This window comes from Meriones unguiculatus, chromosome 3 (assembly GCF_030254825.1).
Source record: "Meriones unguiculatus strain TT.TT164.6M chromosome 3, Bangor_MerUng_6.1, whole genome shotgun sequence".
Taxonomy (NCBI): Eukaryota; Metazoa; Chordata; class Mammalia; order Rodentia; family Muridae; genus Meriones; species Meriones unguiculatus.
In genome coordinates this window covers 180,076,846-180,098,119 of record NC_083351.1, presented here as the reverse complement: position 1 = coordinate 180,098,119, position 21,274 = coordinate 180,076,846, and the positions used below count along the sequence as shown (strand labels likewise).

The window sequence follows — 21,274 nt, the reverse complement described above, 5'->3', positions numbered from 1 at the left end:
ACGCCTCCTTCAGGCCTCCTTGGGCCAGTACCTGTCCCCACAACATACATTCAACAAGCACACGCAAGTTAAAAAATGAATATAAGTATTTGTGGTAGTATTATTTTAAAATTTATAGTTATTTGAAGATTAAGTTTTATCACCCAGCGAGCCAAAATACTTATTTTTAAAATTTATCAAGATGGACATATTTGATCCATTTGAAATAGATTGATTTTTATGTTTTACTCCATGCTAATATTGTTTTATGACCTTGGTGTTCTATTTTTTACTCCATGCTAATATTGTTTTATGACCTTGGTGTTCTATATTAGGATTATAATGAAAATCGTATAATGATACATTTTAGCATTGGGTGTTCAGATATGCAAATAGGACTGAACTCTTGGCTGAACAGGTGTGGCTCATTCTGCAGCTCTGCTATCAGAAGGCTGGGGGCAGAGATCATTATTCAGCCTTGGTTATATAACAGGACTCTTATCTTAAAAACACCAAGTTCTGGGGCTGTAGCGGAGTTGCAGGATGTTTGCCTAGCATGGTCAGTCCTCAGCATCAGGACGCAAAGGCAGAGGCAGGAGGATTTCTGAGTTACAGGCCAGCCTGGTCTACAGAGTAGGTCCAGGACAGCCAGGCTACACAGAGAAACCCTATCCAGAAAAACCAAAACCAACCAACCAAACAAACAAAAACCAGTACACCAAAGATAATTTTTAAGATTAATGGTATGGAAGTCAGTAATTATAAAAAAAAATTTGACTAGTATAGGTACAAATTGTGTTCTTATAAAGGGATCTATTTTTAAAATTGATGTTGAAAGTCAAGATTCTTAGAATGTGTAAATAATTTTCATTTAAATATATTTTATAAAAAACTCAGAATAAAAACCTGTCAGATTGTCGTCTACAAAATACACTTCAGTACTTTAAACATAACATCGTGGGTGATTGGAATTGTCAGAAGCATTTGTAAAGTTATGTCCCCACTTTTCACTTTCTAAATATTTATATAAAGTTATACATACATATTAATTTTTTTATTAATTTACATCTCAGTCATAGGCCCCTCCCTCTTCTCCCAGTTCCACCCTTCCTCTCACATTCCTATTCTGAGGAATAGGAGAGCCCCCTACCCAGACACCCCAGCTCATATATTCCCATGAGGACTGAGTTCCTCTTCCTCCTTTGTGTCTTGGTAAGGCAGTCCCACCATGGGGAAGTGATCAAAAAGCAGGCAACATAGTCCATGTCAGAGATATCCCGACTCCTCTAACTAGTGGGCCAACATGAAGCCTAAGATGCCCAGAGGACTTAATCTTCTTGGGGTCTGCATTGGAGAATGTCTTATCCTGTCATATACTAAAATCCACTTATAAGTGAGTACATACCATGTGTGTCTTTCTGGGTCTGGGTTACCTCACTCAGGAGTGCCTTTTTTTTTATTTTTTGCATCTGCTGTATGTATGTTTTGTTTACCACAGTTTGCTGCTAACTTTAAATATCTTTATATTTAAATAAAATAATAACTTTTAGCAAATTTAGTAGTAAATATAAACAAGTATTTTAAAACTTGTTTTATTAATTGAGCACTAATTTTGCTTTTCAGCGGGGATCTGATGAGCTTCTTTCTTCTGGTGTCGTTAACGGACCGTCTACCATGAACAATTCTACTGCAGGTGTGTATGGTAAGTTTTAACACCCCTCCCAAGTTTTCTTTCTGTGACCTTTGTTCTTGTTTTTCTAATTGTTCTTATGTGCCACTGTTTACAGGGAAAATCTGTGTAATTTTTACTCAGTAACAGTAGAAAGAGTCAGCTAAGGAAAAAAGATGTTATTTGTTGGAGAAATTTAGGAATGGGTTCACTATGTTGTACATCTACCAAAAACTTAATTGAAAAGATTTTGTAGGCAGAGAATTTACCAACACAAACATGTGAACAGAGTGATATGGGAGTTGAGACTAAAGGCAACTTTGTAAAGTTGAGTTCGCTTTAGAATCACCAGAGAAGAGGCTGGGAAGATGCGTGTAGTTTTTGTGCAAGTGCTTGACCAGTACCCATGTAAAGCTGGTTATTGCCTATGTCTGTAACTCCAGTGTTGGATTGTGACGGGGAGAAAACCAAGAATCTCTGGAGCTTGCTGGACAGCCAGTCTAGCCAAAACAAGGAGCTCTAGGTTTAGTGAGAGACCCTGTCTCAAAAATCGAGGTGAAGACTGATAGCAGAAGATAGCCTGAATTTACCTCTGTCTCCTATAAGGAAGCAAAGGTGAGTGCTAGTACTCACTACCTTTAACGTTTTTTATTCAGTCTGGAAGCCTCCCTCAACCATGGAAAGATACTGCCCACCTTCGGGGTGGGTCTTCCCAAGTCAGTAAAGCCTCTTTGGAAAGCCTTCCTAGGCTACCCCCAAGGGCTTATCTGCCAGGTGAGTCTGTTGTAAGTGTCCTTAAGTTGGCAATCAGGATAACCAGGACACTCAGAATAACTTGGAAGCAATGAAGATATGCTAAGGGCCTGACTTACCCCTGAGGTTTTTGTGTCAGGAAGACGATTTGCCTTTGTTTATAGAGCTCTTAGGTGATGCATCAGAGGTACAGATAGGCTTGAACACCATTACTGGCATTTTCATTACCTTCTTAGGAGTGATCCAACTCTAGAGTTGTCTCCTCCTGGGATTCCAGTTGGACTTGTATAGGACTAGCACACCTGTCTTGCTTGGTTTTTGGATTCTCGAGACAGGGTTTCTCTGTGTAACCAAGCCCTGGCTGTCCTGGACTCACTTTGTACACCAGGCTGGCCTTGAAGTCACAGAGATTATCTGCCTCTGCCTCCTGAGTGCTGGGATTAAAGGTGAGCGCTGCCATCACCCAGCATCTTCTCTTACATATTTTGTTTCTTTCTCCTTAAAAAATACATTGTTTTGGACAATAAGAATAAATTTCTGATTTACTCATTTTTGCCTTCTCCAACTTCCTATACAAGCATTGGGAGCCTGATCTGGATGGCCAGTACCCAGGGAAAGCGGGTGACTGCCCATGTCTATAACCCCAGTGGGGAGTGTTGGGGGTGGATAACAGAGAACCCTTGGAGCGTCATTGGGTATTCCATTTTGGAGTTTACAGTTTTCATTTCTCTATATTTGATTTTTTTTTTTTTTTTAGCCAAGGCATGAGGGGATGTTGCTAGTCCTTGTATATGTTAGATAGACCCTCCTTACTCATCTAGACTTGTTTGATTCACATCTCTCTCAGTGTTCCTCCTAGAATGTCCTAGATTCTCAGAGCACTGTCTCCTGAAGTGAGTGAGTGTGTGTGTGTGTGTGTGTGTGCGTGCGCGCGCATGCATGTTTTAAATTAACAGAACCCTGATTTTCCTTATGACTTCCATTTAGTAATAATATAGAACAAACTTTTTTTTTTTCCATCAGGCTGGGCATTGCACCCAAGACCTTGCATATATTAGGATGACATTGCATCTCTAGCACCAAGAAACATTTAAATAACTTCTTCTTTTTTTTTTTTTTTTGTAATTGCCCAAACCCAGGTTTGTCTGAACTTCTGATTTTTCTACCTGTGCCTCCAGAATGCTTCTGGTGTTACAGGCATTCATAATGTGACAGTGTGAGTCTGGCTCACAGCTGCCTCTAACTCCAGCATCAAAAATTTTTGTAGCTAATCTGTATATGAATTTAAAAATACTTTAAGGGTCTAGAAACTACTTTCTGTTGTAGAAAGTTTCTTGTTTGAAAAACAGGAATTAGGTTTGTACCAAACCTCTTGCAAGTATATGGCTGCCTTATAAAATTTTTGAACAACAATAATAGGCTAATGGAGCATGGCTATAAATTTACCAAAAAGCTGAAGTAGAGAGCTTATTGCATACATTGCGGCGTAGCTGTAAGCTCGTGGAGGGCTTGTGCTACTGAGGGGAGGGTGCCTTTGCATTAGTAGAGGGGCAGGTTACTCAGTGAGCTTTTAGACCATTTGTGTGGGGTCCAAAGCTGAGGCAACAGTGATATCTGAAGGGCAGACTTAACTCTCTGCCATCTTGTTGAATAGTAAGCTTTACAGCACTAGTTGCCTTTCTAGAGACTGATCTTTGGTAGTCAGGTGCCGTAGGCCATTGGGACTTTGTCTTGGAATGTTGCTGCAAGACAGTGCTAGTTGCTAGATAAGGCTCCACGCAGTTGAGTTTTGATTGTTAAAACTGCGCCTTAACATTTCTTTTGGGCCTTTTTGTCTGTGCTTTTCAGTAAGAACAGTGTTCTTACCTTTAGTGTGTGGCACCAATAATTGTAGTTTACTGTTACCTCAAAATTTAGGTAGGACTCAGGAAGCAGGATTTTGAATTCAGTGACAAGTTCTCGGCCAGCCTTCACTACAAAATTGTATCTTACCTCAAAATGATGATACCTTTTACCTTTAATGTTGAACTTTTTAAACTGAATTTAAACATACTAAATAGAATTACTCCTGTAATGTTAGGTTGGGATTTACTGAAAATATTCAGAAGTATGCCAGTATCATGTAATAAGTGATTTCTTCTTCTTTTTTTTTTTTGAGACAGGGTTTCTCTGTGTTGCCTTGGCTGCCCTGGACAGGCTTTGTAGGCCAGGCTGACCTCAAACTCACCGAGATCTGCCTGCCTCTGCCTCCCTGAGTGCTGGGATTGTAGGCGTGTACCACTGTGCCTGGCTTACTAAGTGATTTTGTAAAGTTAGCAAAGGATGACAAAACTGAACTGTTATAGTCTGCTAATGGAGTCGCTAACTATCTCTTCATAGTATATACAGGAAAACTGCATTGTGAAATTAATTAAGGAAGATTGTAAGTTGATTTATTGCAGATTTTAAACAGAATAGTGATAAAGTTCTATTTCGTGTGTACCTTGCCCAAGATTCCCACATTTTCTCTGTTGGTCTAGCTACCAAATGGTCCAACATTGATGCATGCCTTTATTCCCAGCACTTGGGAGGTGGAGGCAAAAGGATCAGAACTTCAATATCATCCTTGGCTACATTAAAAAAAAAAGTGAGTGTGTGTGTGTGTGTAAAGGAGAGAGTAGAGAGTAGGCAGTAGGTAGCAAGATTGAAAGCTGCTTAGAAAAGCTAACTGTTCCTCCTTACTCATATCCTATGGTACCTGCTGCTTTTAAATCAAAAGCTCTGTGTATTGTCCATGAGAGATTTTACTGTAAAGACTGTCAGTCGGTCATTGATTAACTTTCAGATTTAAGCGCTCTGTCTAAATGAGTAGATGAGACTATAGCAAAACCCAGCGCTAAGGAAGCAAAGCTGCCAAAGCCCAAATCTGTATTATTTCGTACAGCTACTAGTAATGTAGATATATTTAAAATGTAGATTTTTTTTTTTATGTTGCATAAGGATACTGAAACACTGGTGCCAAGTTGTGACTCAGGTAAGCTGGGACCTATGGTTATTCTTGTTAGATATTGTTCATGTTCTTTTAAGGTCTCGGGTACTATGGTCTGCTTGAGGTACTCAGAAGGGAAAGGCACTTGGTGCCAAGCCTCATGACCTGAATTTGATTCCCAGGCACTTCCTAAGTGTGGAAGGACAGAACTGACTTCCATTGTCCTCTGACATCTGCATGTCTGCTGTGACACACACACATGTCTGCACATGTGCACATAGAAAACCAATAAGTATAATTAAACCCTTTCTTTCTTGTAGATACATATTCTGTAAGAGCTTTAAATTATGAAGCTTTGTTCCAAAGCAAAGACTATCTTCTTATGAGCTTTACTTGTAAAATAGACTTAAAAAGACTTTGATTGAGCATACATTAAATTTGTTGTTTGTAATATGCTGGTTTTACTGGTGTGTGTGTGTGTGTGTGTGTGTGTGTGTGTACGTGTGTGTACATGTGAGGATACAGATCTCTATGAGTTCAAGGCCAGCCTGGTCTACAAAGTGCATCCAGGACAGCCAAGGCTACATAGAGAAACCCTCTCTTGGTGGGAGGGGTCACTTATTACATGATACTGGCACACTTCTGAATCCTTACAGTGGATCCCAGCTTAACATGCATATGAATTTGAGTGTGCACCTGCACATGTGTGACACAGGCAATGTTTTTATATCTGGGAACGTGAACATGGTTCTGTCCTTCTAAGTTTATTTTATGTCCTCTGAGAACTATGAAAAGAATTAACACTTCAAAAATCATAATGTCTTTTAAAATATAGTTGTACAACTAACGGCAGAGACTGTGATGCTGTTCTTTTTGTTCACTAAAAAAAACCAAACAAACAACTGATTTTTATTTCAGTCCATTGTTACTCAGATTAAACAGCTACTTTTAAAGTCTTCCTTTTGGCTACGCTTGGCCTTGACTAAAGTATTTTATGGGACCCGTGTGGCCACCTCTGTATAGTGTTTTTCTTTTCTCCTGCTGCCTGGAGGAGTTCCGCCTTTCATCTCAGTTGTAAAGATGAGGGTTACCTCTTAGCAAGAGACAAACCTCAGAGTCCGAGTCACTCATAGTTTTGTGTGTTGCTATTACAAACACATAATATGCAATGTGATTAACTTTACAAGCATAATGTTAAATAAAAGTCAGTATTGTTATATTCTTGGCTCACTTATATTGTGTTTAAACACAAAAATACTAATCTATGTTGTCAAGAATAAAATTAACAATATGCTTGGAAGATAAATGAAAACGGAAAGACTCATGTATATGAAACACATGTGTTTCTGTGTGAGTGAATGCATTGTGTGTGGGTGTCTCAGGATACTAGTAGAGGGGGTTTGGATTCCTTAGAACTAGGGTTATAGGTGGTCATCAGCCACCTGGTGTGGGTGCTGGGAACTGAGTTCAGGTCCTCTGCGAAGAGTACCAGCAAGAGGTCTTAACTGCTGAGCCATCTTTCCAGCCCAGAATTCTACTTCTTGATTTGGTTTGCTGATTATGCCGTCTGTTTACTGAACTCTATTATATGACTACAGTACAAACAAAACCATAGAGAAATACATTGATGTAGTTATAAGAGTTCTAACATCTACACACAATGAATACAGTATACACAATTGAATGTGTATATGATTAAGACTCTTAGTGGTCACTCTGATGTCTGTTTTCCTTTCCTTTCAAAACAGAATGTCCAAAATATTAACTAGACTGGCACATAAGAATAAAACCAATTTCTTTCTTCCACTTGAAACTGGAAGGTCAGTGGCAAAAGAAGATTGACAGTGATGAAGTCCTGCTTTAACTTTCCTTACCCTCTTCCTTAAGGAGGGAAGTAATGGTGTTAGTGGTGATTTGAATAAAAACAGCCTCCATAGGCTCAGCTATTTGAAGGCTTAGTCATCAGGTAGTGGCAATACTTGAGAATAGTTAGGTGTGGCCTTATTGGGTAGGTGTGCCCTTGCTAGAGGAAGTATATCGCTGGGAAGTGTGGAGTTATGGGTTGAAAAGCCCAAGCCAGGCACAGTGTCAGTCTCTCTTAGGCAGTGGGGTCAAGATATAGCTCTCAGTACTTCTCCAGCATCATGGGTGTGCTATACTCTAAACCTCTGAAACTGTAAGCTAGGCCTCAATTAAATGCCCCTCCCCCCTCTTTTTTGGTAAGAGTTGCTTTAATCATGGTGTCTCTGAATTCAGCAATAGAACAGTGACTAAGAAGTGATATTGTGCAATTTTATAATTTGAGAAAGTAGTCATAAATTATGAGTAGAAAATTGTATTAGAAAATCTTGTTTCTAATCAAGAAATCAAATCCCCTATCACCTGCCCACATTCAAAGATCTTAAAATATGGGCTGGAGAGATGGCTGAGGTTAAGAGGACTGACTACTCTTCCAAAGGTCCCAAGTTCAACTCCCAGCTACCACATGGTGGCTCACAACCATCTGTAATGAGATCTGGTGTCCTCTTGTGTCATGCAGGTGTACATGTAAGCAGGACTCTGCATACATAATAAATAAATAAATAATTTTTAAAAAAATGTAAAAATGCATCCAAGTCTGTAGTTTGGTGTTTGAATTACAGCACTCTTACCTCTCTGTTTGAGTTAACATAACATACTGAAATAATACTCCCATTGGCTTAATCCATGCATACAAAACAGGTCAAAACCAGGAAATTATAAAATATGTCACTACATCAATGAGTGGAGACAAACCGTTATGACAATAAAAGCATAATTATAGTTGTTGGTAACATACAAAATAAAACAGAAAAAGAAACTAACAAAGAATGATAAAGAATTATTACTAAAGCCTAATTATCAATATTAAATCAAAAGATCAAATAATAGATGACACTTGTGTATAGTTTATTTTTTGTGACTCTTCTTTGAGCAACCCATACCCGTGCTCTAAAGTATGTCTTACTTTCTTCTGAGCAACCCTTTGTTTAACCAGCCATTGAACTCTCTTAATCCTCCTACCTCAGCATCTCCAATACGGGTGCCACTGAGCCCACCTGGAATACATTAATAACAACAATAAATAATAAAAATAACCTGAGCATCAGGGCTGGAGAGATGGCTTAGCAGCTAAGATTTTCTGCTGGGCTGCAGGGATGGCTCAGAGCACTGGCTGCTCTTCCGTAGGTCCTGAGTTCAATTCTCAGCAACCACATGGTGGCTCACAACCATCTGTGATGAGATCTGGTGTGCAGGTGTACATGCAGACAGAACATATTATGAGTGTTTGCTACTTTACAGATGACCTGAATTCAGTTGCCAGTTCTCACATTAGGAGGCTCCCAACTGCCAGTAACTCTACCTGTAGAGCTCTCGAGGCCCTTCAGGCCCCCACAGGTACCTGCACATGCATCTGGTATACACATATATACAACCTGGCACAGTGGCTCTCAGCCGTAATTGCCTCACTTGTGAGGTGATGATGGAAAGATGGATGAGTCTCAGGCTTGCCTGGGCTTCATTTAAAAAACAAAACTGCCAAGAACACAAGGGTTAGGGAATATAATGTCATAGTATAGTATTTGCCTGGCATTTGCTAAATAAATAAACAGGTCAATAAACAAAAACACTTCTTTCACACTTTTCAAAACAAGATATTTGATCATTTTTAGTGTTACTTGGTGAAATAAAACATTTATAAAAACTACATTAATATTTTCATGTTGTTTGTTGGTACCATATTCTGTATTTATTCTGTGTGTGTAGGGGAGTGTGAGCAACAGTGCACTCAGAGCAAAACTTCCAGAAGTTTATCCTCTCTTTCTCTTTCTACTGAGTGGTTCTTAGGCCATCCAGTTTGACAACGGGTACCCAGTCAGCCATCTTGCGGGCTTTTGGCTTTTAATCTCCACATGATTGTTTATGACCTTTTAATTTGATTATTATAAAAAATGATTTATTTTTATTTTATGTGCATTGGTGTTTTGCGTGCATGTATGTCTGCAAGGGTGTCAGATTCCGTGGAACTGGAGTAATGACATTGTGAGCCGCCATGTGGGTGCTGGAGTAGAACCTGGGCCCTCTGGAAGAGCAGCCAGTGCTTTTAACCCGTGAGCCATCTTTCCAGCATCCTTCAGATTTTTTTGTCAAGTCTTTTAAAAATCTTTTTTTCCTGGTTGTCTAAATAAATAAATTAGACTTTTAGATTTCATGGATAATAGGTGTATATGGTATATGTAGTTTTCCTTATGCCCCAGCCTGCAAACCTGTACAGATCGTCGCTGTGTTGAATACTGTAAGCAGTTGTAATTAAAGTACTGTGTATGCAAATACAGAAAAGGTATACTTGCGTGGCATGCTTGCCCCATGAAAATGATACATGACTATGAAGCAATATAATTCATTTACCCTAATACTTCTCAGAAAAATCAGACAGCAATTAAAAAACTTTATGGCCACAATGGAAACCAAAAGTGCTGTTATCATGAGGAGGTTGGTTTCATTTCTTAATCATGATTTTCACCAACTCTATAGCTTCATGAATTTTGAACCTGATATGCAATGTGTCAACCCAAATTAGTTTCAGTAATTAAAAAAAAAAATCTTATGTTTTTTTAGCTAATGGGAATGACAACAAGAAATTTAAAGGAGATAGACCACCCTGTTCGCCTTCTCGTGTTCTCCATCTTCGCAAAATTCCATGTGATGTCACCGAAGCAGAGGTCATATCATTAGGTCTACCATTTGGCAAAGTAACTAATCTTTTGATGTTGAAAGGAAAAAGCCAGGTATGTAATATTTGGAAATTGACACTGGGTGATTATCTTTTGGGTGTTAGTATTTCATACAGTTTTTTGTTTTCTTTAACTTAAGAATTAACTAGGTGACTTGAGACAGGGTCTCTGTGTTGCTCTGGATGATAGAAAATTCATAAACTCGAGTGGCATTTCTAAAGCTCAGCCCTCCGAGTATCTGGGACCAGTAGCACCTTGACGGCTATTCAGCTTTTCTTACTCTCTCACCACAAGCTAGTTCTTTTGCTTGTTTGTTCTTCCCGAGACAGGGTTTCCCTGTGTAGCCTCAGCTGTCCTAGAACTCATGCTGTGAATGAGGCTGGCCTGGAACTCAGATCCACCTGCCTCTGCCTCCTATGTGCTGGGATTGTAGGCGCGCATAACCTGAACCAGCTTCACTAGTTCATTTTTAAGTAGATTTTTTTCCTTGTATGAGTATAAACAAAAATTAATACAGTGAACAATCTTGCCTATTGATTTGGGGTCATTTTCTTTTTTAAGACCTAATTTGTATTTTACTTACTTTTGTTTTCTAAAAATTATCTTAAAATTTAAAAATATCTTATAATTACTAGGTGACCCTGATGGAGAAATTTTAAATTAACTTTTCGTTTGTCCAACTAAGCAAGTTTTCCAAACTAAGCAGTTAACATTATAAGCTAAGGATCTAATGGGCCTTTACATGGGATTTAAGAGTTGGGCATAGCTTGGCATAGTGGTACATGCCTTTAGTCCCAGCACTGGAGAGGCAGAGGCAGGTGAATCTCTGTGAGTTCAAGGGCAGCCTGGTGAGTTCCATACATAGTAAGTTCCAGCATAGCCAGAGCTATGTTAAAAGACCCTGCCTCTCTACTGCATGAGACACAGCCTTTTAATATAGCTCTGGCTGTGCTGGAACACTACTCAGCATTTAAAAACAAGGAAATTGTGAAAATTTCAGGCAAATGGTGGGATCTAGAAAAGATCATCCTGAGTGAGATATCCCAGAAGCAGAAAGACACTCATGGTATACACTCATTTATACGTGAATATTAGACATACAATATAGGATAATCATACTCAAATCTGTACACCTAAGGAAGCTAATCAAGAAGGAGGACCCTAGGTAAGATATGCAATCTTCATTCAGAAAGGCAAATGGGATGGACATAGGAAGAGGGAGAAAACAGGGTACAGGACAGGAGCCTACCACAGAGGGCCTCTGAAAGACTCTACTCAGCAGGGTATCAAAGCAGATGCTGAGACTCATTGCCAAACTTTGGGCAGAGTACGGGGAATCTTATGAAAGAAGGGGGAGATAGAAAGACCTGGAGAGGACAGGAGCTCCACAAGGAGAGCAACAGAACCAAAAAATCTGGGCAAAGGGGTCTTTTCTGAGACTGATACTCCAACCAAGGACCATTCATGGAGATAACCTAGAACCTCTGCTCAGATGTAGCCCATGGCAGCTCAGTGTCCAAGAGGGTTCCCTAGTAATGGGAACAGGGACTGTCTCTGACATGAACTCAGGAGCTGGCTCTTTGATTACTTCCCCCTGAGGGGGGAGCAGCCTTACCAGGCCACAGAGGAATACAGTGCAGCCAATCCTGATGAGACCTGATAGGCTAGGGTAAGATGGAGGGGGAGCAGGACCTCCCCTATCTTTGGACTGGGGGAGGGGCATAGGAGAAGAAGAGGGAGGAAAGGAGAGTAGAATTGGAGGGGAGGGAGGAGGGGCTACAGCTGGGATACAAAGTGAATAAACTATAATTAATAAAAATAAAATAAAAAATTTTTAAAAAGACCCTGTCTCAAAACTAAACCAAAGAAACAAAGACTTGGGAGCTACCTCATTTATAAAATAAAATTGAATATTTAACCAGATATGACTGAACAGTTAGTGTCCTAAAAGTGGAAACAAGCATTTTTTAAAAGGCAGAGGTTTATTTAGCTCAGCAGTTAAGAGCACTTGTTCATGAAGAGGACCTAGGTTCAGTTTCCAGCCCCTACATGGTGGCTCAGAGCTAGCTGCAACCCAGTTCCAAGGAATCTGGGCCATAACTTCTCCACAACTTCACGGGCACCAGGCTTAGACGTGGTGCAGTTGTATACAGGCAGGTAACATACACACACACACACACACACACACACATATATATATAAAATGGAAAATAAATTATACGTATTTTAATGGGTTGGTTTGCAATAGGCCACTTTTCTTTTAAGAGCTGATTTTTTAAATTTTATTTACTTTTTTAACTGCTGTAAGTATTTTCCTTTGCTTTTGTCTGTTGTAACTTGTTGCTTTAGGCTATTCCAAAACAATGTCCTGTCTCCTCCTTCCATAAAAATCCTTGAATACTATAAAAATTCTATTTGTAGAATTATTTAGTTGTAGAATTATCATGTAGCTTCTTTAGTAATTTGAGAGATGTAAGAGAAGCTTCATTATACAATGAGGTTTTTAAAAAATATTATTTATTTATTATTTATACAATGTTCTGCCTGCATGTATGCCTGCACACCAGAAGAGGGCATCAGATCTCAATATAGATGGTTGTGAGCCACTATATGGTTGCTGGGAATTGAACTCAAGACCTTTGTAAGAACAGCCAGTGCTTTTAACCTGTGAGCCATCTCTCCGGGCTCCAATGAGTTTTACATTAAAATATTTTTTTAAATTTTAATACTTATTTTTGGAACTTTTGCGAATTTCAAGAGTTTGATCATACTCTTTTCCTCTCTCCCAACTCTTCTCATACCACCTCCTATTTTCTACCCAGCTAACTGCTTTGTTTTTAAATCTTTCAGGATACATGCAAATATACAATTTCTGTATGCCAATGGGATACTATTTGATGTAGGTTTTTTGGTGGTTTGTTTTGTTTTTGTTTTTTGAGACAGGATTTCTCTGTATAGCCCTGGCTGTCCTGGAACTTACTCTGTAGACCAGGCCGGCCTTGAACTCATGGAGATCTGCCTCTGCCTCCTGAGTGCTGGGATTATAAAGGAGTGCATCACTACTGCCCAGCTCATTTGATATTTTAATTCATGAGTGCATCATATATTTAAATCAGATTCAAAGCACCTGAAACATTCTCCCCCTCAGTCTCTTTTATGGGGGCACCAGAAGGAGCAGCATTAGGGGTTGAGCTTAGGGCTTTGTTCGTGCTTGTCACATAATTCTTTGAGCTACCTCTCCACAGTGTTATTTATTTATGATGAAAACACTTAAAATTCTGTTTTCTAGCCTTTTTAATGATACAGTATATTATAAGTATGTTTGGTTAGCCAACTGAGAAAAGAAGCACAATGCAGCTTTTACTCCTAAAGATAGCTTAGATGAGCTGTTCTTGACCTCTGGGTCGAAATCCCTTTGGGAGTCGAAAAACCCTTATACAGGGGTCATATTATCAGTTATCCTGTGTATTAGTTATTTATGTGACAATTCATAATAGTAGCAAAATTACAGTTATGAAATAGCAACAAAAATAATTTTATGGTTGGGGTCATCACAACATAAAGAGTCAAAGTATTCGGAAGGTTGAGAACTACTGATGTGAACACGCTGATATTTTGTTTTGTTTTTGTTTTTGTTTTTCATCTGACTAATTTCCCCAGCCTCTGGTAACTACCACTCCAAGCTTAACTTTTGTGAGATAGCATTTTTCAAGATTCTACAAATTAGTGAGCTAGTGCACTGCTTATCTTTCTGTTCTTGGCATAGATTACTAAACGACGATATCCAGTTCTGTCGATTAAATGATTCTGAATCATTTCATCATAAACAGATATAATTTGGTGCTATGTTTTGGCTGCTGTGAGTAATGTTGCAATAAATATGGAGTACAGATGACTCTATGACCTTCTGATTTTGTTGCTTTTGAATAAACAGTCAGTAATGGACTGCTAGATTATATGTTGGGTCTATTTAATTTTTTTTTTTTTTAAATTTAAGACGGAATCTGTTCTGCTTGTATAATGGCTACATCAGTTTATGTTCCTCCCAGCAGTACATGGGTTTGTTTTTGGAGACGGTGTCTCACCATGTACGGTAGGCTGGCCTTGAGAGATCCTCCTGCTTCTGCCTCTTGATTTCTATCATTAATGGTATGTACCGTCATGCCTGGCCCTGCTCATAGTCTCTTTTGATAATAGACATTCTGTTATCAAACCGCTAATTATAAGTTTGATTTTTACTTCCCTGATAATGGTAGTGAACAGTTTTTCAAATGTATGTTGACTGTTTGTTTTCTTTTGAAAACAAAACAAACACCTAAACATGTGTTTAGGTCTTTTATCTGCCCCCTACCCACCATGCCTGGGGTCAGACTGTCTTCTTAACTTTGCATTTTGAGAACCTCTTGCCTCCACCTCCTACCTTCTGGAATTATACCTGTGTATAATACCAGCGCTCTAACTCCTGAGCTTTGGAGCCTTCGCCTTAGAGCTGTGTACAAACAGGCCCAGCTCTATTGCCCATTTGAAAAAATAGAATCATTTTATTGTTTTATTTTGTGTTGCAGTTGAATTTTTGGAATTCTTTATCTATTCTGTATAACAGCTTCTAATAAGATAAATAGCACATATTTTCTCCCATCAGTGTAATTTTTTTATTTTTTAAAGATTTATGTATTATGTATATACACCTGCAGGCCAGAAGAGGGCACCAGATCTCATTATAGATGGTTGTGAGCCACCTTGTGGTTGTTGGGAATTGAACTCAGGACCCCTAGAAGAGCAGCCAGTGCTCTTAACCTCTGAGACATCTTTCCAGGCCCCATTAGTGTATTTCTTCACTCTAGACTTTTTAAATTTTTTATTTTTATTTTTTGTTATTCAGAAGCCTTTTTACCCAGAAAAAAATTCTTGTCTCTGTGTCCTCCCCCACCAAGAGGAGGACAAAACCCTTGTATTTTTTAGTGTTTTGAGACAGGTTTTCTCTGTGTAGCTTTGGCTGTCCTGGACTTGGTTTATAGACCAGGCTGGCCTCGAACTCAAAGCAATCTGCCTGCCTCTGCCTCCTGGAGTGCTGGGATTACAGGCGTCACCACCACACCCGGCTAAACCGAGCTTTTCCTAAGGTGAGTAAGGAAGCTTCATTTCCTGGCAGCTGACACAGGGTATTAACTGTCATGCTCATAGGAAGAATTGCTCCCTTGTGTCAACTAAGAGCCTACTAGAATAAAATTCTAACTCTTAACACATTTTTGGTGGTCCTGAAAAATCTTGTGTACTCAGCATTGTAATGAAGAGGACACCGAATCTAGACCTTAAAAACAAATTTAACACATTATAATTTGCTGCCTGTTTCTTCTACTTTTCTTTAGTAGTTTTGTTTATAAATAATGTGGACATGAAACTGGATAATGTCTGATTTTGTTTAACAAACAGCATCCCTGTTAGAATTTAGAGGAGATTGCTAAGATTTAGAGAAGTCAAATAGCAACCCTCTCTCTAACCCTCTTCTTACTTCCTAAATTGTAAGATACACAGAAAAAATTAATTTTTAAGTAATGAGTTAAGTATACATTTTAATGGTTGTTAGAGACAACTATTACCTCATCCATCTTTGGTAGTTTTTCATTGTTCTGAACTGTAATTCCCTGTCTTAAGTAACAATTTTCCAGTTCCTTCTTTCCTTGGTCTCTATCAGCTACCATTCTACTATGACTTTGGGTTTAGGTAATTTGAAAGTACTTTTTAGATAATTGTTAACTTCCATTAAGATTGTCATGTCTTTTTATATCATATTCCAACATAACATATTAAAATTTAAAAATCAAAATTTTTTTCTAATGTTTAAAAAAATCTATTTACTTATTTTGTTTGTTCTTGAATTCACTCTGTAAACCAGGCTATCTGTGAACTCAGAAATTTCATGCCTTAGCCTCCTGAGTGCTGGAGGACATGTATTACCTATCACACGTAGTTGGCAACAGAACTTTCAATGAAACAAGTTTGCCTCATTTTTCTTTAACTTTTATTAATTACACTTTATTCACTTTGTATCCCCCCATAAGCCCCTCCTTCCTCCCCTCCTAATCCCACCTTCCCTCCTTCTTCATGCATGCCTCATTTAATGGCTGATGAAAAGACAATATAAACATGTCCACCATACTGAGCACTGAAATGTATGCAACAAAAACACGATCAAAATCTACATAAACTTTTTTCTTACACAATTCTTTTTTCTCATTATAAAATAGCATTTAGTAAACAGCCATAATCAGAAGCCATTTAAAATTCATCTGTAATATATAATTTATAATGTATAATATATAATTCATCTGTAATATACTTTGTTAAACACAAACAATGGCAAGACAGAAAGGCACGGTGGTGCACTTCCTTTAGTTTCAGAATTTGAGAGGCAAAGGCAGGTGGATGGATGTCTGTGAAAGGCCAGCGTGGTTAAAAACACTGGTGTTGCTGGGCAAGGTGGCAGTCAACATTAGTCCCAGCACTCAGAAGGCAAAAGCAGAGGGATGTCTGTGTGTTCCAGGCCAGCCTGGTCTCCATAGTAAGTTTCAGTCTAGCCAGAGCTACATACTAGAGAGCCACTGTCTCACAATAAACAAAGTGAAGAGCACTGGCTAATTTCATTCCCAGGACCACCAGGCGGCTCACACTCCTAACTCTCCTCCCAGGTAATCCACATCCTCTCTGACTGGGCATGCACATGGTGCACCTGTGTGCATGCAGAAGAACACACATACACATACAAATTCTTAAATGCATCTTTAAAAAAGTAAAGGAAAAAATGAACTTTCTACATGGAATCTAGACAAGGCATTTTGGTGTTTTTCTGGAGTAACTAGTAAAGAGTTGTACTTTTATAATCTGAAAGTTATAACCCAAAGTCACTACTGAGGGAGAAAGCTGATGAAATTATTCTGACCTTTCTCCTCAACATCACACCTTCATAGGTGTTATTAGTGACATCAGAATCTCTTGATGAAGTATATTACTAAAGAGCTCTGACCAAAATGAAACAACACAACAACAAAAGTTAACTCACAGAAACAGTCAATGCAAGGAAACGTGTGGCCTTACATGTGCACTGCCTCTCTCAGACAATTAATGTTAGATATAAACATGCAACCCATAGAATTTTTAGTAGAAGGAGCTATAATTTAAGTGATAGCCATGTACCAACTCTAAGAAATGTGTAAGCACACAGACTGAATATTACAGAATGCTATTTGACTTCTCTAAATCTTAGCAATGTCATCTAAATTCTAACAGGGATGATGTTTGTTAAACAAAACAAACGGAATCAGACATTATCCAGTTTCATGTCCACATTATTTATAAACAAAACTACTCAAGAAAAGTAGAAGAAACAGGTAGCAAATTACCATGTGTTAAATTTTTCTAAGGTCTAGATTTGGTGTCCTCTTCATTACAATGCTGAGTACACAAGATTTTCAGGACCACCAAAAATATATTAAGAGTTAAAATGCAATAGCAATAACTAGAAAAGTTCTCATTGCTGTTTTAATCCCATCACAGAACTTACAGCAGTCTATATAGCTAGAATTTATGCATAGGATAAGACATGAAAAGTCAAGAAGCTTCTCCCATCTCTGCTTTCCCCATGCTGCTCCCATCTTGTATTAGTACAGTGCCACCTGGATGAATCAAATCAGTACTGACCTACTATAGGGAGTTTATGCTCCTAATTTTAATAATTGAGCCTTTGCATCTTATTTTAAAATAATATTTATCTGGAGGGTTTGAAGGTAGTTTTCTAACATCTCCAGATCTTCTGTGAAAGGGGATAGATAGGTGGACATCTGTGTTTTGTTGTTGGTGGTGGTTTTTCATTTTTGAGACAGGGTATATCTATGTAGCCTTGGCTGTCCTGGAACTCATTCTGAAGTCCAGGCTGGCCTTTAACTCGGAGACCCACCTGCTTCTGCCTCCCAAGTGCTGTGATTAAAGACATGTTTCACCACCTGGCCACATCTGTGTTTGTAAGAAATACTTGGGAGGCAGAGGCAGGTGAAGCTCTGTGAGTTCAAAGTCAGCCTGGTCTACGCAAAGTCCAGGACAGCCAGGGCTTGTTACATAGAAAAACTCAGACTCAAAAACCAAACCAAACAAACAAACAAAAAGTTAAGTAGAGAGAATACTTTTCAACCAAAACTATCCCCTTTTTCCATTCTCTAACAGGCTTTTGGGCTTTTCTCATTTATTTATTTATTTACTTACTTATTTATTTATTCTTCATTCATTCGTTGATTCATTTCCCTATTTAACCAAGTGATGCCTGTTTTATTTATTTATTCATTTATTTATTTTTAGTTTTCTTTATTGTTATTTTTGTTTATTATTTGTGTATTTATTACAATTATTTCACTTGGTATCATGGCTGTGGCCCCTGCCTGTCTCCTCCCATTCTTCCTCTGTGGCCTGGCACGTTTAAAGCAGGCTCTCCCTATGCGCTGTACCAGGCTGAAGTTCCCCACGTCTGCCTCCCAATGCTGGGGCATTCACACTGGCCTTTTGTTTTTAACTTTTTACTTGGCTGTGTTGAATGAAATTCTAGCATTTCTTTTGTGTACGCTAGCAATTTAGCCCCCGTTTTACAAAAAATAAAAATAAATTAAATCATAGCTTCTATCATTTGTAATAGTGATGCAAACATTTATTTTTGCCTTTATAACTATTTTTAGGCATTTGAAGAAACAGAAGTAAAACGACAGACAACTCAGCAGAAAATATTTAATCAAATAGCAGTTTCCCAAGTTGAAAACCTTTATTGGATCAAATTTTCCAAATTAATTTTATCCTCCTGGGGACAGTGTCCTGCATGCTGAAAAAGCACAAGTTTAGGCCAATGTAGAATGATTCTTAACCATCTTTTGTGTTTATTGCAGGCCTTTTTAGAAATGGCTTCTGAAGAAGCTGCTGTTACTATGATAAATTATTACACTCCTGTTACTCCTCATCTTCGAAGTCAGCCTGTTTATATCCAGTATTCCAATCACCGAGAACTTAAGACTGACAATCTGCCTAATCAGGCTGTAAGTATTTAAGGCATCTGTAAGAATAATAAAAACATAGCATCATAACTTAAAATTAATTTTCTGTACTTTATAAGAACCATCATTTTTTTTCATTTTATTATATTTTACTAGGATTGCGTATGTAATTTGTTCTTAAAGGCTTAATAATAAAGACAGTTTCATTTGGAAACATTGGAAGTTACGCCATTAGAAGTGACATGGGATCACATTCTTATAATTCTAGCAGTGGGAAGTTAGACTACACAGGGAGAGTCCAAAAAAGCAAGAAGTAACATTTTCCCCCCTTATAACTATTTTCACAATTAAGATAAGATTCTGTATCCCCCCTGAATTCTCAATGTGATAGGAGTGCAAGAAATCGCTAGATTTAGCTGTTGTTTTGACAGAAATCAAAAGCCTTTTATATGCGTTTGTGGGAGTGTGTACACACACACGCACATACACACAACTTGCTGGTGCTGTTTAGTGTTGCTTCTGTGCACGTGATTTCAGGGGACTCGACTCTGGGGAAGGCTCACGATTCCTTGCTCAGCTGTTGTTAATTGTTGACGGCTCTGTCTAAGAGCAGGGGCTTGTGAGATTTCCCTCTCCTCCATTAGCATGTTTGTTGATGTTGTCCTTGCTGAGGCAGCGCGTGTTGAAATAGGTACCGTGGCTGCGGCTTCCTCGTCGCTTCTAGGACACGGCCTCCCGGCAGACTCCTGTCTCCGGTGTTTACAGTCTCTTCCCCTTGCCCCACCATGTTCCCTGAGGAGTTGTGCTGCAGATGCATCCCTTGGGGCTGGCGCTCAGTTGCTCTCCGTGTTTTGACCAGTAGTAATGGTCTCCATCTGCTACAACGTGATCCTTCTTTGAAAGATGATCTGTTGGTGTAAGGATAAGTATTTAGAATGCAAGATTTTTTTTTTAATACAGGAGAATTTTGCATGTATTCTTTTTCTAGGCCAAGAATTCTTCAGCTTTTTTTCCCACTTTTTGTTTGTTTGTTTGTTTAGTTTTTGTTTTTTCGAGACAGTGTTTCTCTGTGGAGCCATGGTTGTCTTGGACCAGGCTGGTCTCTGCTTACCTTTGCCTCCCTGAGTGCTAGGATTAAAGGCTTGTGCTACCATGCCCAGCCAGTTTTTTTTTTTTTCTAAGTTGAAAGATTATTATAGGAACTGTGTTTATAAATTTACTGAATTAGAATTTTCCACATTAATACAAGAACATTTCCTGCACATACTACTTAATTTAGGACATAATAACATTTCATTTTTCTTCTTGGATGTCTACTTAAGAGCCTTAAACATGCTAAGCAGGTACTGTACTGTTGAGCTATATTTCAGACTATTAGAGTTTCTTCAATGAAATTTGGTTTTATAGATCACAAATAAGAAACCTGCTCATAGTCAAACATTCAAGCAATCTAGAAAAATAAGAAAAAAAGCATCTTTTTGATCAGAGATAACTGATATTGATGGTAATATTCTATATATTTTTTTGTTGTGCTGTGTATATAACTGTACACATCCATTTGCTTAGAACTTAAGATACAGATGTTTGTGAGCCACTGTGCGCATGCTACAAACTCAACTCAGGTCCTCTGAAAGAGCAACAGGTACTCCTAACAGTTCAGCCATCTTTCCAGCTTCTCTTCCAATACTTTGATTCTGGTTTGATATTCAAGTCTTTGTTCTCTTGGCAGGTTTTTTTTTTTTTGTATATATGTATATATACACACACATACAAATGTATATGAAGAATAAAGGTAACGTTTTATTCCTCCTAATGGCAAGATAAGTTTCTTCTGGGTTATGTAATAACCCATTAATTAATCTACTGATATGAAACTTATCCTAGTTTTTCATGCATGCCCTTCTTGAATGCTTACAATATGCATTTATTATATACACGTGTTAATAAGTACATGTTACATTCTATGTTCAAGAATGCGGATCACTTGGCATGCACTCTAAATCTAGATTGGACTTGACTTTTGCATTCCATTCCTGTCTTACTGTGTACCATAGCTTAATCTATTGTGGAGTGAGGTACATACTGTCTCTTCAGAAATTGACTGATTATATTCTTTTTTTTT

General features: G+C 38.4%; 1 protein-coding gene across 5 annotated transcripts in view; it reads left to right on the top strand.

Moving 5' to 3' along the window:
- Ptbp3 (polypyrimidine tract binding protein 3) overlaps positions 1 to 21,274 on the top strand; it is a 79,856-nt gene that overhangs the window by 23,736 nt on the left and 34,846 nt on the right. For 3 of the 5 annotated variants that reach the window (XM_060381144.1, XM_060381140.1, XM_060381142.1), the window contains 3 exons: positions 1,603 to 1,681; positions 10,008 to 10,177; positions 19,048 to 19,194. In XM_060381144.1, coding sequence (XP_060237127.1) covers positions 1,654 to 1,681; positions 10,008 to 10,177; positions 19,048 to 19,194 — 345 coding nt within the window. In that variant the 5' untranslated portion in view covers positions 1,603 to 1,653. The remainder of the gene's footprint in view (positions 1 to 1,602; positions 1,682 to 10,007; positions 10,178 to 19,047; positions 19,195 to 21,274) is intronic. The other 2 variants (XM_060381143.1, XM_060381141.1) reach the window with 1 other exon arrangement.